The 19,099-nt window shown below is 30.0% G+C and overlaps 1 protein-coding gene across 6 annotated transcripts in view; it reads left to right on the forward strand.

The window, feature by feature from the left end:
* The window catches only part of LOC107441537 (uncharacterized), a 31,807-nt gene extending 13,482 nt beyond the window's left edge, over window positions 1-18,325 (forward strand). For 3 of the 6 annotated variants that reach the window (XM_016054842.4, XM_043044507.3, XM_087161525.1), the window contains exons 2-4: window positions 1,170-1,271; window positions 3,242-3,586; window positions 10,953-18,325. In XM_016054842.4, coding sequence (XP_015910328.1) covers window positions 1,257-1,271; window positions 3,242-3,586; window positions 10,953-11,318 — 726 coding nt within the window. In that variant the 5' untranslated portion in view covers window positions 1,170-1,256 and the 3' untranslated portion in view covers window positions 11,319-18,325. The remainder of the gene's footprint in view (window positions 1-1,169; window positions 1,272-3,241; window positions 3,587-10,952) is intronic. The other 3 variants (XM_016054838.4, XM_016054840.4, XM_043044506.3) reach the window with 1 other exon arrangement.
* Window positions 18,326-19,099: the final 774 nt, after the last annotated feature.

A 19,099-nucleotide genomic window follows, 5' to 3' on the forward strand; every position in this document is an offset into this window, starting at 1 on the left:
GATAGCTCGTATTTTTGTAATTCAGACGTCGCTGCTTCCTGTATTCTGGCGTGAAAAAAATAAAGGTGGATTTGCGGTGAAAATATTTATTTGCTCATTCAATTAATCTTGTAAATTTTTATTTATTACGTCTAAACTAAAACAATACAAACAAGCCTTTTAGAACTCCCAAGTCCAGACTGCAAATATCTCGATTCTTATTCACGCGATTTTAATATCAATCATCGATTTTCGTATTTACCTGATTTAAAAGTTACGTGTGGAGATTCTTATTCACGCTATTTAAAAATCGTACATTATGATTCTTATTTACGAGATTTAAAAATCTAATATCGTGTTTTGTATTCATGCATTTTTAAAATCGCGATTTAATTATCAAACATAAATTTTCATGTTTACCTGATTTAAAAGGTGAGTGTTGCAATTCTTATTCAGGCGATTTAAATATCGTGCATTGCGATTCTTATTTGCGAGATTTAAAAATCCAATATCGCGACTTGTATTTGTGTGCTTTAAAAACCCTATGGTAGAATTCGTATTCACGCGAGCTTAAAATCCAATGTCGTGATTTGTATTTTCGCGTTTTTTAAATTCGATGTAGAGTTTCATATTCACATAATTTAAAAGCCTCATATCGGGATTTATAATCACATGGTTTGCAAGTTTAAAAATCGAAATTTTTTTTGTCAAATTTTTGTGTATATATATATATATTCTTGGATTTCCTCTGTTTTACTTTCTGACTACTCTTATCCCTGATTTAAAAAATAATTTCTAACCATTCTTTCACAAAGCTCTTTAAACAATGAATTTGAAAAAATTAAGCTATGTGATTTGAAATTGACTGTCACTTATTAATAATTTTTTTAACAGACTTATTGTTTTTTCACAAATTATGTAAATTATTTATTTCATTTCTTTTTATTTTCATATTATTTGAGTTTTTATTTTTATATAATACAAAGAATGAAAATGATTTGTAAAACATCTATTTTGATGTTCTTTGCTATCAGGATATTTCCATATCTTGATCTGCCATGCCAATTACAATTGCCAAGGTATCTAATAAACTTGCTAATGTTTTTAAAAAGCTTGTAGAGGTTTAACCAGGGATGGCTCAAGTTAATCCGATTCTATTATTATTATTTATTTATTTTAGTTTCTTTCAGGTTGGTGCTTAAAAGTTGCAGAGACTTATCATTTATTCTGCCGCAGATCACGATAGAAAAATCTTCTCTTTGTTACCATTACTCATCATGTCTAATGCAAATGTAATGCATTTTAAGTGTATACAGTTTTTTAAGTATATAGTGTATTATGCACTGATTTTACATTTAGAATGTATTTTATTAAATTCATGTTAGTTTTCTAGTGTGAGTTCAGATTATGTATTTTTAAAACTTTTTTTTTCTTTTTGGTGTTTTAATGTATAACTGCATTAAAGTATTTAGATGGAGATTTTTATTTTGTGAAGATGATAAACTATGTTTTATGCAAATGGGTATTTTTAAACATCTTGAATGCAGAATCTATTTAAAAACAATATTTCCTCTTGCAATGTTCAATGATTTTTTTTAAAAAAATTAAATCTTTTTTTTTTTTAAATAAAAACTGAGTGATTATAAAATAGTTATGTAAACATTAGGATTTTTACAGATTTACATCTGTAATAAGATTATTTTAAATAAATTTATTTTTTACTCTATTTGTATACTTTATTGTCTAGTAAATAATTTCAGGATATAAAGAAATATTTTAGAAAGCATAATTTATACTCTGTTTACCTAATTATGTGGTCAATAATTGTGGGAAGAAGAAAAAATTATTAACTGTTTGTATATCTTCTCTACATTTAATGATTAACATAAATTGCTCAGAAAGAATAATAGTATATATTTATTAGTAGTACCAAAATATCGCTTGCTAATTTTATAGATTTAATATCTTTGTAACTTATTCTTTTTGATACGACTCATTTTTCTATAAACTAAAAATACACTCATTTATTGAAATGCATTTGGCTGTAAATAAACTTTACACTTGCTTAAAGTGTTATTAAAAAATGTACTTGTTTAAAAAAAAAAAGTTATTAAGTTTTATACAAAAGAGGACGGTCCTATTTTTAAATCATTTTATTTCTTTAGAAAAATTCGATTATTTTATTTTCTGCACACAACTATTTACAAGCATAACAAAATATCCCGTTCATTGCTTTTTTAATCTAATGATTAAAAGACCGTCAGTTTACTTCAATGAGTAATATAATCGTAATTTGAGAAGGGTAGAGTGACTATGATTTTTATCGTACCTAATTTTTTTTTCTGATTAAAATTTTTGATATTTTGCTTCTTTATATACAAGGTTTTTGTGTAGGCAGGAATTATCAAAGATTTTATTTGGGGGGGGGGGCAATTGTATTCTTTACCAACACCTGGAATATTCTCACTATACCTTAAACAGTCCTTAATCATTATGTTAGGAATATTACCTAGGATTTACCTTATGAATATCCTCTTAAATTTGTATGTTAGGAATATTACCAGTCACAAAATAGCTAGTCATTAACAATAAGTAGCAAGTGAAATTTAAGGTAAAAAAATGCATTCTACCGCAATTATTTCATGAACAAATTTTATTGCAATATGGTTACATTTTGGTTTAATGTAACCATATTGCAATTAAAATCATAATATAAAATTTATCCAAAAAAAAAATTTCTTTTCTAATTTCATGTTTCAAACTATATTTGAAGGTAACTTTTAATTCTGCTAAATAGTAATTTGTTTTAAAAATTAAGCTTTTTGTATAAATAAATTTTGATTTTAAATTATATACTTGTGTGGTATAAAATTAATCCTTCATTTAATAATGTTCTGTTGCTTAAAAAATTTAATATTTGACTTTTCTTTTCTATAATAAAATGTTTTATTGCTGATAATATATTTCTAATGAAATAGTTTGTGTGTAACAAAAACAAAATTGGGGAATGGAAAATTTTTTGAAAGAGCTTTTATTAAAGTAAAGTATCCTAATGATGTAGGAAATCATTCTATCCTAATATAAAGTAGGAAATTCTAATCTAAATTCTAGTAGGAAATCTTGTTAGAATAGGAATCCTGTTATATTTTTAGTATGGAATGTTAAATTTGCTCATATAATTTTCTAAATTACACATCTAAGTTTATTTTTAGTGATATTTTTCGACTGTTTAAAACTAAACGGCTATATTTTTTTTTTTTAGATACATTTTGAAGAAACTCAATTTGAGTTGCATCGTCAAGATGGTTGGCGAAAGTTAAAGCCAAATGCTATTCCCACAGTTTTCCCCGAACCTGTTGAATCTTCCAGGAAGAAACGTAAAGAAAGAATACCAAGTGATTTGGAAACGATATATGATCCAAATCCAGAACCTAAGGAGAAAAGAAGGAAGAAACAAAAGCGGGATAGTTCCTCGAAGAAAAAATCTAACTCGCAGACCAACAATACTTCATCAGAAGAAAAAGCACAATCATCACAAAAAGAAAATGTTCACCCTAAACGACGTAAAGGGCGGCCTCGAAAGATACCAACTCCTATCCTTGAGTCAGTAAGTTCATGATGTGAAACATCATTTGATTATTAAAGTAATAATATTCTTTACTGTACTATGATTTTATTTTATTTTGAAACATTTGCTGTAGTGGGCAAATGTAGCTACCTTATATTCCTGTGCAAAAGTCTACCCCTTATTTTTGATTATGTCTTAGAAAATTTTTGGTATACTGGGTATGTAAGTCGAATGCTTCAAAAACTTAATAGGAAAATATCCAATTGTAATATTTTATTGTCTTGGAATAAATAGTTGATGGAAAGAAAAAAAACTTGTTCAAAAGCTGAAAGACCACTTGCACAACAGATTGATTAACAAAGGACCACTTGCATTGCAGGTTGACTGATAAAGGGCCATACTCGTATTTGAACATGTTGACAGCAAATGTAGTAATCTTTACATAAATATTACCATGTTTGCTGTATAAGCACTTCCAAATATATTAGCAGAAAATTAAGTGCTTTTAATTACTAGAGTTCATTCAAAAATAAAAACTAATATTTAAAAAAAGAATTCCCTTTTTATCATATCAAATATATCTACATACATAACACTACACAACATACATAACATAACACTACATACATCTACTACACACACATAAACATTGGAGGGGAAAAAAAAAATTTTTTTTTGTAATATCACGCAATGCAAAAGTTTTATTTAAAATAGTTTAGAGAAAAGAAAGACTGTAATGCGATTAAAAATATTTTAATTGAGGAAAATTTGTAAGGTTAAAAAAAAAAAACTTTGAAGTGTAAAATAATATTCATTATTTATTTGATAATTTATTTCATTTTTTATTTCTATTAATTAAAGTATTAGAGGTTTTGTGAATGTTAAATAGTAAAAGTTTTCTTTTCCTAAAAAATCACTTGAACAACTGAAAATTTGAATACAATTTTCAAATATATATATACACAGTCAAACCCCGCTATAGTGAACCTTCAAGGGACCGAAATTTCGGTTCACTATATCCGTTATGCAGACAATTTAACTAATGGTCCCCAAACTCCTCCCTTTTATTACACATTATTCAAATAAATGTCTGGAGAGCATTATGTAGTAGCAAAAAATGTGTTATTTTTCATTTCTCTTCGCCTTGAGTACAAAAAAGAAATTTGTAATCTTTAGCTGATGAGCAATCCTCAACATCAGATATGGAAACACTTCCCGACTCTCAGATAATTTTTCCTGAATTTCTGTTTTTCCACTTTTTAAACCTGTCTAACCTGCCATTTGCACACATAAAAGTAGTTTCATAAAATTGCGTAGCAAATTCATCGACATTTGTCCAGATAGTGGAAAATTGCGGCTTCTTCGATTGGTGAACCACTTCAGTAATGCATCTTCAACATCCTTGTGATCTGCTTTTTTAAAAAAACTTCTGACATTTAGATTTTTCTCATGAGCACAAATTATTAATTGCCTATTTTTCCATATGTTACAAACTGCAGATTTGGATAGTTTATATTATCTGCAAATATCAACGCGATTGCATCCATTTTCAATTTTTCTGATTATGCCCATTTTATCATCAATGGTCGCCATAGTTAAATTCGAGACACTTGCTTGCAGACTTTTTTTAACTGAACTGAGAGCAAAAAGTAGTTGAAATGAGGGCCTTATCAACACATATTAGTGTGTTCAACCCTTTGACCAATAATGAATAATTACTCATTCCCACTGAAACCTTACAGGTGCATCATCTGCCTGGGTTGGAAACATCTGCTTGGTTGTTTAGGAATTGGAAAGTGAGATAAAAGAAACAAACAAAAAAAAAATGCTTCTCTCTACACTCCCCTCTATCAGGGTTGGCAGGTTTTTGACATGTGACAGTTTTTGACGGTTTAAACCGTCAAGTCAAAAACCTCACTGTCGAAAATGTCAAAAACCTATATTCATAAGTGATATTTAATTAATACATAAAATTAATATATTTTTTATAAAGGATAGTGTTTCTAAATATGTTCTAGAAAAAATTAATTTAAAATTTTGAAGAAACACTTATATTTTGAATAGTAACCAAAATCTTGTACTTTTGAAAGCTCACATCTTTTGTAATATTATGTTTTCATTTTCATGTGTTATTGAAAATCTGCAGTGATATTATTAAGAAATTTATCTAAAACCAAATTTAGTGTATAATATAGATTATACTAAAAATTAGACATTTTTAAAAATAAACATTAGCAGTTTTGTACATTAGACATCTTTTAAAGAAAAATCTTTTAAACAGGTTGGGCACATGCAACATTCACAATCAGGGAATTTTTGTCTATTTTTAGCTCTTCTAAAGTAAACTGGGGGGAGGGGGATTAGTGAACTGCTTTCAACATACTTTGTTTGGTGGTGGAAAAATGTTCAAAACTAGTTATGTGCTGCCGTATGCTGCGAGGAGCAAATGAACTAGACTATTGAATTTTGAATTAAATTTCTACTTCCATCATTTTCATTTTGATTATGTAGTGTGATGCACGTTCTAATTTTTAAAATTATGTATTTAATTAGGATAACTAAAAAATTTCCATAATAATTTGTTCAAATATTTCATGGATCAGTGACTGTAATGTTCTTCTGTTTAGTTTGACTTTTGTGATTGGTTGTTAGTTTTTCAGAAAAATCAGAATTTTAAATCTTCAATTTTTTAAATTCATAGTTAACATAAGACAATACAAATTTAAGTGCTTTCTGTTAAATACACAGAGTAGTTAGTGTCGATTTACAGTATATTCAGCCTATTCATTTACTATGCTGAAAATTTAGTTTATCCAAATACTTGTGAATTTCATTTTGCTGAATACTATATAGTTTTGTTGAATATCTAAATATTCAGCTGTTGAATAATTACTTCTTACTTTCAAGATATACATTATTTGTATTCTTAATACAAGTGGAGAAAAAAAAATTAAGAGATAAAATTTGTTTTAAAATGATAAGTGTAATAATTATAAATAAATATAATAAGCAATATTTTTTTTTTTTTTTTTTTTTAAATTACGCCCGCCATCGTCTTCTCAGACATAAGGCGTCTTGCAGTCCAATACAACACTGAAGTAGCTCCAGAAGGTGAGAGGGCACAAAAGTCATCAGAGGAACGAATGTCAAGAAGAGAGGGGCAATCTAATAAATGCTCCCCAGTCATTGGCGAAGTGCTACAGAGCACACAAAGAGGTGAATTGACCAAGTTAATTTTAAATAAATGGGCCTGTAAGTAGTCATGTCCGGTAATTAATCTAAGGCAAGTAACTCCCTCAGCTCTGGGAAGGAGGGAAAGGTGAGAGCGCTGCTGGTCATCAAGAAGGCTAGCCCAGGATTTCCCATCAGTTAAGTCCCTAAGAGCAGATATTGTTCTGTGCCTGCATTTGCTCTTAAGAAGCCGCCTTGCATTTCTAAGAGGAACTGGATGAGAAGATGGATGCAGTGCTGAAGCCTCTCTAGCCAACATGTCAGCCCGTTCATTTCCGTAAATACCACAGTGGCCAGGGATCCACTGGAGGACTACCTCTCTTCCAGAACAAAGAAGAGAGTCAATGCGTTGTTTACACTTAAATTCGAGTTCAGAGGGATATAAATTATATTCAGAAATGGTCTGAATAGCAGCCTGAGAATCGACAAAGATAACAATGTTTTGTTCAGATGGTTCACCAATAGCTGTAATAGCCATAAGGATTGCAAACACTTCTCCATCAAAATTATCTGCCCAAGTGTCAAGAGGTTCTCTAAGGCTGAAATATTTGGAGTAAGCACCAGCTCCAGCTTTACCAGTTGAAAAAGTGGCGGATCCATCAGTAAAAACCTGCAGCCATTGCTCGTAAGGGTATCTCTCGTGTATAGTGGCCAGAGCAATAGGATACAACTCGGTCTGGTGGAAGTCCGATTTCCGAACAGGCAGTACCAAGTCAAATCTGGCAGTGGCATATCTCAGAAGGCCCGTAAAAACAGGTGGCCTATAGATGCAAAGTTTGGAGTTGGAGACCTCAAAGATCTCTGCAAGTCTCCGGTACTCAAAAAGAAAGGAATGTTGAGATTTAAGTCTAGTTTGAGGAAGATTGTAGTACGGCCAAAAGTGCTCCTTTCTCAACAATCTTTCACCAAGAGAAAGGACAGCATAAGTTCGTTTGTCAGATAAATTATAAATTTCTGTCTGTAGCTGCATGGCAGAAATAGGGGTTGAGATCGCAGAACCAGTGATGAGCCTTAGTGCTTTGTTTTGAACCAAATCGAGTTTTGATAACGCACTGTCCGAGGCAGTAACAAGGATTTCTGAACCATAGTCAAATACTGGTTTAATGTAAGAAGTAAAAGTGGAAGCAAGGACACTTTGGGATAATAAGCAATATGAATTCAAATTAACATACTGGATAATAAAGATATTCGGTCTAACATTAAAAAAAAAATTTATACACTTGTATCAAGTTTGTATTTATACAACATAACTTGTAAGCTCCTTATAAATATAAATATTAGTTATATGTTCCTTATATGTCAAAAATGCATGGTAATAAACTTTTAATTTTCTTAAATATCAAAAAAAAGAAATTTTTTTTTCAAAATATAAATATTTAAACAATTTTTGTGCAAAATTTTTCTGCACATGCATTTGAATATAAATTTCTAAGATTTTAAATCTGTTATTTAACCTTAATTTTAATAAAAAAATATTTTAAAACCTGCTGATTACCTATAGTATAATTAAATTTCCATATAATGCATGGCAACTGTTGGTAGTTTTGAAGTTTATATATATTCTTGGCAAACTTCAGTTTTTGACAGTTTAATGCAGTATTATACGCTTGTCATGTCAAAAACCACTTTTTGACATCAAAAACCCAACTCTGCACTCTATAGATGGTTTTAAACATTGGTAAAAATTTTCAAAATTGTTACCAAAAAAAAAAGAAGAAAAAAATCAGTCGAAGACAGAAAAAAGTTCACTATATCCAACTTCCTCACTTTTTTGGTTCACTATATCCACAAAAAATAACATTATACGTGTATAGCAAGGCACGGGACCGAACATTTCGTTCACTGTATCCGGGAGTTCACTATAGCGGGGTTTGACTGTATTATGTTTATAGGAATTTAAACTGTCTTACACTATTCTATCACTGAGCATCGAACGTATACGGTGTGCAGACGTGCCAACTCTCCCGCATTTTGCGGGAGTCTCCCGAATTTTGAGTTATTCTCCCGCCCTCCAGAATTGATTTAAAAAAACTCCCGAATTTTACTGCAATCGACGGCCAAACTCACAATTACCTAATTTTTCCGCGATTGCGGAAGTTTTGTTTTTCTTTCAGGGTGAATTCCATCCCCTCTTATCGAACTACCATCTGCCTGAGGCGTAGCTGCACGTGCTTTATTTTTCCCTCCTCTTCAACGTTACCCCTCTTTAACACTCCTATTTCACCCGCCCCCTTACACTGGGATTCGTAGGAATCTTCGTGTGGAGTTGAATGCGATGACGTCACATGACGATATCGAGTGACGTCCGTACAGGAGTGGGGAAACTCGGTTGGCAACAAACTTGTAAACTAGCAACGTGATATCCATTATTCGCTTAGTCTTCGTATATTAAAATTTTTTTTTCAAGGATGTCTAAGTCGAAACGGAAGTATGCAACCAATTTCAAAAAATCATGTACCAATGACTTTAGCAAGACTTAATTGCGAAGAGCTAAATCTGCAACTCTTTTTTTATGCATACAGTAGAGAACCATTTATGCGGTATCCAGATAATCCGGGAAAAAGTTTCGCTCGTTTCTCCCGCCATTTTGAACTAAAACGATATGGAAAAAAGAAGTGGAAATTGGACTCATCCTTGAAGTTGAGTAGAGGAAAATGTGACAAAGGGGAGAATTTTTTTTCCCCCGTTTACCCAGAGAAACGTCATTTCTTCCGCGACCTTGAGGATTTTAGATCTTTATTTTCTCCTTTAGGCCGTCAATCGAACTCAGAGGAGTGGCATGCTGATTTCGTGTTCTGTTTGATTTACGAGGGGGTGGGGAAAATGCATTGCACATGCATATCAGTAAACAGAAGATGAAAGAGAAAAATATATTTATCTCTTTGACATTGATTAATAAAAAATAAAAAAAATTTCCTTTTGAATAAATTCTGATTCTTTGGAAGTGCGGTACCATTCGCAAGTTTTTCTTGATGTAGAATCGCACCTGCTTTAATTAAAAGTAGTGTTTTTATAAAAAAAAATAAATAAAAGGAAAATTGTTTATTAATTTAAACATGCAATTAATTTATGAAGTAGATTGCAGTTTTGTTTTTCAGATTCCACTACGTTTGATTTTTTTTTTCTTCCTTTTCCTGATAAATTTCGCACTCAATAAATTATTTTTATTCCTAAATTTTATCATTAGGGTTTTTTTTTAATTTTTTTTTATAAATTCAATTGATCTTGCCTTGTTCCAGGTTTTAATATTTATGCTAGTGCCGTTTTTTAACTATCGTTTCGGTTCGATAATTTTCAAGTGTCGTTTTTATTTAGATTAATAAGTTTTCCTTTTAAGCTTGTTTTTCTTGTCTAAACTTGCAAATTTTTTTATTCTTTTAAATGTTATTTTTCTACAATTTTTTTCCTTTTTCGATTTAGGGGTGCTCTTTTTTTCTCTCTTACTTTAAAATGTGTTTACACTTTTTCCTTGTAATTTGGGCTCGATAAAATATCGATTAACGACACTTTTTGGTCAATCCAGAAAACCGGGAAATTAAGACATCCGGGATGGCGATGGTCCCGAGCATCCCGGATAATTGATTCTCTATTGTACAGACATTAGTATTATTATACATTAGTATTGAATTGGTTTTTTAAAATAAAATAGTTCTTCAATTTGTTTATTTTTTATAAGTTTTTGTTCATTTTTATTACAGTGTCAAGGGTTTTTGAATAATGTTTTATTAAGGAAATGGTATTTATTTTTTAAATAAAGAGTATTTACCTAATATAATTTTGTTTCTAAATCTGTGTTTAATTATTTTATTTCCATTTAATATTTTTCCACAATTTGTGCTCTATTAGTGTGTAAAATTTCTTGCATTCTTATATTTAATAAATTTTTTACTTAAAATTCCTTAGAAGTGTCAAATATTGCATACCGTGTGCCTTTTTTTATCCCTCCTGAATTCTTGTTAAGGAAACTCCTGAATGTTAATTTTGCTAGGTTGGCACGTCTGGGTGTGTTTGTTAGATGCCTTATATGCATGTGTTTCAACTTCAGAATTATAGTTTCGCTGAAGTATTATTATATTAATGTGAAAGCTTTTTACACATTTGTAACTTTTTTTAAACAAAAAATCTATTGTACTGAATATTTTTAAGTATTTACAACTTTTGGTTATAATTTCAGGATTCTGAAACAGAAATTGAATCAGAAGCAGAGGAAGAAGAAGAAAATGAGCGAGAGAAGCAAATAGCTGTATTAAAAAAGGAAAATGAATCAATGCGGCAAGAAATACAGGAATTTGAAAAACACAACAAAGCAATGAGCCGAGTTATTTTAGAACTTGAAAAGCACAACAAAGCCATGAGTTTTAGACTTCAAGAACTAGACAAAGACAATAAAGTTATGAGCAAAAAATGTCAAGATCTTGAAAAACAAAATGAAGATTTAAGAGCTAAGTTGAATTGTTGTTTTTCTGAAGAACAATATGCTAGAATGGAAAAACTAATGGCTCTGGGCACAATTGAGAGGTACATACCAGCAATTAAGTAATTGTATTTACTGATTATTGTTGTAAAGTATGTTGAGTTTTCTCTTTTATTTAGAATTGGTTTTTTGAATTTGTGTAATGAACAAAGAATGATATCATGTTAAATTATTTTTACTCTGAAGTTTCAATGGTTTGACCTCTTATATCCTAAATAATTTATTCTTACTATTAATTTAGTAACACCATTAGAGGCAAAATCCTACACTCTCAGAATAAACATCCTTTTTTTTCTTTTTAGTTTTTTCCAATACACGTGGATTCTTGGTAGCCAAAATATACGCAAATTGGAATACCCACATTCCGATAGTTAAGCCAAGAAATCAGTTATAAGTATAACCCTCTTAATATTATTTGCGTATTTAACCATATGTATTTTAGATATTCAAAAACTTTTTGCACATAATTATGAAGCTCTCATCAAAAAAAAAGTTTCATGCAAAAAATGATTTGATGTTTTTAATAATGGTTAAGAAAGTTTTGATTTGTAAGGTATGCAAATATTTACATTTTAAAATATGTAATTTTAAATTACGAAATTTGAACATGGTCGATCCAATAATTCTTGTGAAATGAAATTTTAAAAGTTTGCCTTTTTTTAAACTCTCAGAGTTTCTCAAATCTCCAACTTTTTTTTAAAACTTTTTGGAAACTCAAAAGCTATTCAATTTAGATAGATATTGTTTTCAGATAGATATTTTTTTGTTGTTCTTGTTGCCAATTAATTTAAATTAAGAAAATAATTAACTAAAATTATATGCAATAGTTTTCCCTTTTTATTGTTTACATTTTCCTAAAATTGCAAGATTTCTTATAACAGTAATTAAAAACATACAAATATGGCAATATAATATCTTATCTGTTGCATAATTGAAACAAACTACAATAACGTTGTGACTGTCATAATATAATGTAAAACCCATTATTAAAGCGTTAAGTATTCTAGAGGTGCTTACAATGTTTTGAATTTAAATTTGCAAGATGAAACAAATCTTGAAATAAAACTGTTTACTTAAAAACTTCTGAATGTAATGATCATATTGACTAACTTTCTAGCCATTCTGACCCCAAAATAGGGTCGTTAAAGGTTCAAAATATGGAAATTGAGATGTCCTTAAAAAGAAAATGTTAGCATTAATAATTATTCTCTTAGCTTATTTATATTTTAACATTTTTTTGTACAGTATTGAGGTAGGTTCCTTAAACTAGGGAGTTCACATTTGAGGCTTGAATTTATGTTTGGAAAAAGTTAATATGTTATAGGTTGTTTAAAAAGGCAATTTTTAACATAATTTTTTAGCCTATTTTTACTTTTCAGCAAAGAAAAAAGTTAGTGAACTGAAAAATATATTACTTTAATTAAAGACATATTTCGATCGAGTAACAGTCTGAAGCAGTTAAATACTATTAAATAAATCCACACAAAAAAAGGATGGATTTTTTTTTTTGTAATTTGCATGAAGTTTTTCTTGTCTATCAATGCCTTTATTTATTGTCTGTATATATTAACAGTATGCTGCTACAAATGAATGCTGCTTCCATGTAGTATAGTTAGGGGCTTGTTTAGTAAAGATTTGGATCCATTAACAAACCCTGTGTAAAGATAATAAATTATTTTAATGTTGTTAAATTTTTAGTTATTCAGTCAAAGTTTTTATTTTCTATTAATACTTATAATTTTTATGTATATATAGTAGGATAGGTCATATTAATCAGGACTGGTTTTATTCCTGATAATTTTATTTATTTTTTTTTTTTTTTTAAGAAAACAATATGGAAAAAAAAAGGTATCTGAAATGAAATTTGCTTTCAAAATATTAATTTTAAAACTGCAAGTACAATGTTTTCATTTGCATATTGTCCAATATCTTGGACATGCTGTAGTTCCCAATTATTCATTCATAAATCATGGTAGTTTTATTGTATACACCCCGCAGTGTATTCCAGATTTCTATTTTTAGTCACTTCTTTTGAATTTTCTTACTAAATCTTTATTTCTCATCAAATATTCCAGTGGTAACCTCCTCCCCTCACTAAAAAAGATTGTTTATTATAGAAATCTTATTACCTAAATATGTAACATACATTTCTATAACCAAGATGTCTACTAGTTACAAAAAATTTCATAAAAATTCTACGATATTTGAAGATTTTTTTACCTAATAAATTTTTAGGATATAATCTCATTAATTGTTAAACAGCAATGAGTTTTTTAAAAAAAAGTGGTATATAAGAGATTTTTTTTTCTGAGATAAGAGCTAAGTCATCCATTATGTTCCTTTTCCTTTCATGCATTGTCAACATTCATTTTAATATTTTTGACTGTTTTGTTTCTTTCTGTTAGTTATGTGCAAAAATTCCTAGCTGGCTTTTAAATGAGCACTCAGTTTGCATTGAATGTGTACATATCTATGAGTAAAAATGCTAATTTAAGCTTTAGTATTAGAATTTTTTAAAAAAAAAAGTGAAGAATTGCTTTTTACTTTTTTTCAATTCTGATTATTGTAACAAAAAGAAAATATCTGCATCTTTAAGGTCATTTTGTACTTAATAAAATACTAAAAATTTTATTTTACTTAAATTGAATGAATTAAATTCTCTACGTTAAGATAATCGAATCATTGTTCTTCCATTAATTGATTAAAAAATGCTCAGGGGTGCAGGGTATGTCTGATCGTGGGAATGATTTTTGACTATAATTCACACAGCCATGGGGAAATATTTGGTCGAACTAATAAATATTACTACATTGTAAAAAAATTTTGCTTTAGAAAATTTTTCCCTGCAAAAATAATAAATAAATTATACGCCACTTTGATTATCTATTTTGATTTTTCTTAAAGTGAAGAGCTCTAAGTTTAGTTTTTTTAAATCATTACTTTTTCTATGTACTTCGATTTCTATTATTTTTAAAACATATTCTAGTATATTTAAGAATTGTGTAAAATTAAATGATTTTTTTTTTCTGTGTTAAGGAAAAGTTATTGTAACTAAAGAAAGTGATTTCATTTTGGGAGAAATTTCAAATCCCCCCCCCCCCGAAAAAACCCCCCAACTTAATGAGAAATATTTCCCGCATTTGCATTACACGGAGAGGAAGACCGCGAGAACCTCCCACGATTAGCCTAACCGTAAGGAAACTCTAACCCATGATCTATCTACCGCTGAGGATACTTCAAGTTAGCACTGTAGTTGGTGCAGGCCGGATGCGGAATTCGTATCTACTAGGATTCGAACCCAGTTTCAGGGTTCCCACGGTCCTTGAGAGTCCTTGAAAGTCCTTGAATTTTTTTTTTGCTAAATTTAGGTCCTTGAAAGTGCTTGAAAAACGTCTTGGGTCCTTGAAAAACTTGATAAGTTCTTGAATTTGTCCAATACTGCCGGCGGCCCTTTTTATAAAACACCCGCGGGTCTTTCTCGTTCTTTCTGTTTTGTTCCCGAGCTCTCTCACGTGGTTTTTAACGCCACCGTTTCTAACCGGGCGTAGCGTCTTGGTGTCTGCCAAGCGCGCGGAGCACAGCAGACAATCAATGCGTTCGGGGCGAGACACCACTTCATCTTCTGTCGCATATGCTTAGATCTTTTTTCTTATCGAAACTGGAATACTCTCGAATTTCGTAACAATATGTACCTTGTAGTTTTCAATAAATTTGCCGTGTTACCATCCGCACTTGTCCTTACGTTTGCGTCATTTCAAAACTTTATTGTAAAGCTTATTCGCAAAGGCACGGCTTCGTATTTGTGTTATGTAGTTTAGACTAGTTATGCCTGGGAAGTGCTATTTTAATCCCCAATGGATGGATAATCAAGCTTATAAAGAATGGATTTTATCGATGTCTGAAAAGAAGTTCAGAGCCAAGTGCCGTATATGCATGAAGGAGATCGATATCGCGAAAATGGAAGAATCTGCTCTGAAATCACACATCCAAGAAAGGTAAAACAAAAAAGCAGTCTCATGCCCTGAGTTCTCTTTTTCCAAAGACCTCAACATCTAATTCATCTGGTGTAAATACTCCTTCAACATCGTGTGCCCCATGTGAAACAGAAACTTTAGTGGCCGAGGTAACATAGTCTTTTTATCTGCTCAAAAGGAATGTGCTTGATGCTGAAATTCTCTGGAGTCTGAAGTGCATCACTAGTAATTATTCATGTAACTCCTGTGAAGGGATTAGTAAATTGTTCTCCAAAATGTTTGCTGATAGCTGTATAGCGAGAAAATTTTTTTGTAGTGCCACAAAGTGAGCTATTTGGGCTCCTTTGGATTGGCACTATACTTCAAAGGGATTCTTATAAATGAGCTGAAAAATGTTGATTGCTACACTGTACTCTTTGATGAGACGTTAAATCAGTCTCTACAATCTAAGCAGATGGACATTATGGTAAGGAATTGATAATAAAGTTTGCACTAAGTATCTTAACTCCCAATTTATGGGTCATGGAACTGCAGAAAATATTTTGTCCTCTTTTTACAAATGCATGGATGATGGTTAAGCTCTCTAAAATATAAGCTCTCTAAAATACTTCAATTATCCATGGATGGACCCTATGTCAATTGGAAATTCTATTAGAAGCTTCAGTGTGAATTAAAAGAGAAATATTCCCACCAGGTCATATTCATTGGCAGTTGTGGATTACACATAACGAATAATGCTTTTAAACATGGTGAAAATGGGATATGTTCCTTCAAATTTTTATTTTCAGAAAGAATTGTTGCTGCATAACATTTAGAGGACGTTGTGTAAATTATGGATGAATAATTTCAGAAACGATGTTTAATAGAGGAGAGGAGGGGGTTATGGAATATGGAATACCTAAGATTTAGCTCTGTCTTTCATGCAGCCTTCACACACAGGATTAAAAGATTTCACCATTAACACCTCATTACCATTAGTTATAGATTGTGCTGAAAATGATTTTGTGAATTAATATGTAAAACCAGTAGGGTTGTTTTTAAAAAAATATAAATTTTAGTCCATAATACATATACTCTCTTCTCTCTATATAGGCAAAGCATTTAGGTATTATATTTGAAATTAATTATTGCCGCAACAAGCATTGTTGCTTCTAGTAAAATAGAAGAGAATAATTTTTAAAATTGGTCTTAGATTAAGGTCCTTGAAAATTTTGTTGAGGTCCTTGAAAAGTCCTGGAAAGTCCTTGAATTTCAATCTCATTATAGAGTGGGAACCCTGAGTTTGCGTCAATGAAACGCGAAAGCTCTATCTCCTTAGCCATCACGGCTCTCATGCGAAATATTAGGCTTTGAAAATTGTATGCACCCCTGGTTCATTGTATTGTAATATGAGTATTGTAATTTTGTATAAATCATTGCTATAGGTAAGGCTCACCCACCATTGATCTATTCAAGAATCAGGTATATGTGTATCAATCACACTTGTATTAATCAATTTTGTATCATGTCATTTGGGCAAATGTGTATAAAGATTTCTCCTGTTGTGTTCATATTTTTTTAATAAATAGGAAAAACCAGTTTGCTATAAAGCAACCATGATCTGAATTTGAAATCTCACTCTTAAAGGGATAAATAAAATGAATGATTTTGTTACTTAAATTTTTTATTATTATTTATTTTTGATTTCTGATTATTTAATTTTAAATATTAAGCTTATAATATATACCAAGATACATGTTATAAGCTAAATAAATATATATCTATGCGTGTAGATATAGTATGACATTTTTTTTTTTCCACAAGTAGGGCAACAAATTATTGTTCTATTACAGGGATACCACAAGCAACTATTTTTGACCTGAGGCAACTATGGCAACTTTTTTTGCATGAAAAGTCTAAAAAAGCAACTATTTTCAGGAAAAGGAGACTTTTCTGTGCTCCTAGCAATTTTTTTTTAAGTATAAATTGGGTTGACAACCTGTGGCATATGGTAGCTTCTGAACATAATGAAATTTTTTTTTTTAAAGAATAAAAAAAAAATTTGAATTGCAAAATTGAGTCATCACTTTTTAATGCACTCAATTTTTCACAGATTCCATTGTACATCTATTTTGTTTCACAATATATATTTGCTAAATCAGTTATTGAATTTTTTTTTATGTACTAATTTTTTTGATATAAGAATTTAGTGCTAGAACGCTAATGTTTATATAAAAATTATCATATTTGCCACCAATTAGACTAAATGGATCATGGTATATGACAATTAAGACATTAATTAAATTTTAGTCTTATTTTTTTTCTTATTTAGGCATTTATTTTCATAGTTTTCGGCAACTATTTTCATGATTTAGGCTACTAAAAGCAACTGTGTTGTTCATTTTTTTCCATGGCAGCCCTCTATTATTAATTCTTAATAAGAAGTTCTGATCTAAATATTAGCCATTACAATTCATGCCAGTTGTTTTCATACCTCTTTTTATATAAAAATAAATGAATTTTTATTTAATTTATGTTTATGGTAATGCTTAATAAATATTTGAATTTTTTAAAAAAAATCTTTTTTTTTTTTTAATTTTTTTTTTTTTTTACTCTCTGCCTTAAAATAGGATTAAGGCTCAAATTTATATTGTCAATTGAGAAATGCAAACAATATTTGAAAAGAGTCATTGCAGGATATCTTTTCAGATAATTTTTTAATATTTTACTTAATTTCTGTGCATTAGTTCAAGAGTGTGAAATTTAGTATAAACTAGTATATTTGCTTAATTGCTTTTGTTGTGCTCTTTTTTATATTTGCATTACTAGTATGAAATTTTTTTCTTGTTGAGATCCCTTGGTTGGTAATTGAAGTTGAAAAAATGTTTAGATCTTTTTAAGGTTCTATGCAAAATCACGTAACTGTCTAGCATGTATTTAATGTTTGAAAGAAAGTTATGTTGCTTGACTGTATATCTATTTCTAATGTATATAATTCTAACAGGCTTTATTATAAATTATATTTATCGCTTCATTTTCATAACAAATGCTGGCATTTGTTTCTGAAAAAAAATTCAGTGTATTATTTATAAAAGCTTATAATAAATTTTGTTTTCATAAGTTAATGTCTTTTATGTCCTATTAACTTCAAACATTTATAAACCTCAAGAACTATTGTCAAGTATACTAGCAATAGTTTAAGAATATTTTTCAAAAATGTAGTCAAAAAAGCATTCACAGTATGAGTCGCAAAGTAATATCTTTACCTCACTTAAAAGTGAGGTAAAAAGAAAACATATTTGATATCTGTTAAATCATTTGTCGGGAGAACGAGATTCAAATAATTCAAAACTGTTTTTGGCTTATTTGCCTGATGTAACATTAGTCGCACCCCCGGCAAGAAAAGTGACACAAGTCAAAAAACAGCAATTCTGAGGTTGTCAATAAAAAAGCTCTGAGGCTCTATTTCCTTCGGCAATCAAACAGGTTTCATACTTCTAGTATTCTAGTGATTTGTTAGATTTCGATAGCATTTTTGATTCACACTTAAAGGATGTAACCTTTTGACTGGGCTAAAGAGTCATCAGAAGGGTTAGGTCACTAAATTGAAGAGACTCGTGCAACTGCGAGCTTCTGATTTCAGTCGGTGAGGTAACGGCAGTGCAGCATCAACTTCTAGCTTTAAAAATAAATTGTTTCCCATGTAACTAGCATTCTTTTTTAAAATAATACATTCATTGTTTTCCATATTTTTTTTTTATTTTGAGGCGATTTCTTCCTCATCTGATTGCAAAAATTTAACAGTAGTTGTCAAATATCAGATAGCAACCGACGAGAATTATAAAGCACAAAATGAGAAATCATTATTTTCCATGTTTTACTTCAGAATATATA

This window comes from Parasteatoda tepidariorum, chromosome 4, assembly GCF_982258835.1.
Source record: "Parasteatoda tepidariorum strain Cologne lab strain chromosome 4, Ptep-v5.0, whole genome shotgun sequence".
In the NCBI taxonomy this organism is placed as follows: Eukaryota; Metazoa; Arthropoda; class Arachnida; order Araneae; family Theridiidae; genus Parasteatoda; species Parasteatoda tepidariorum.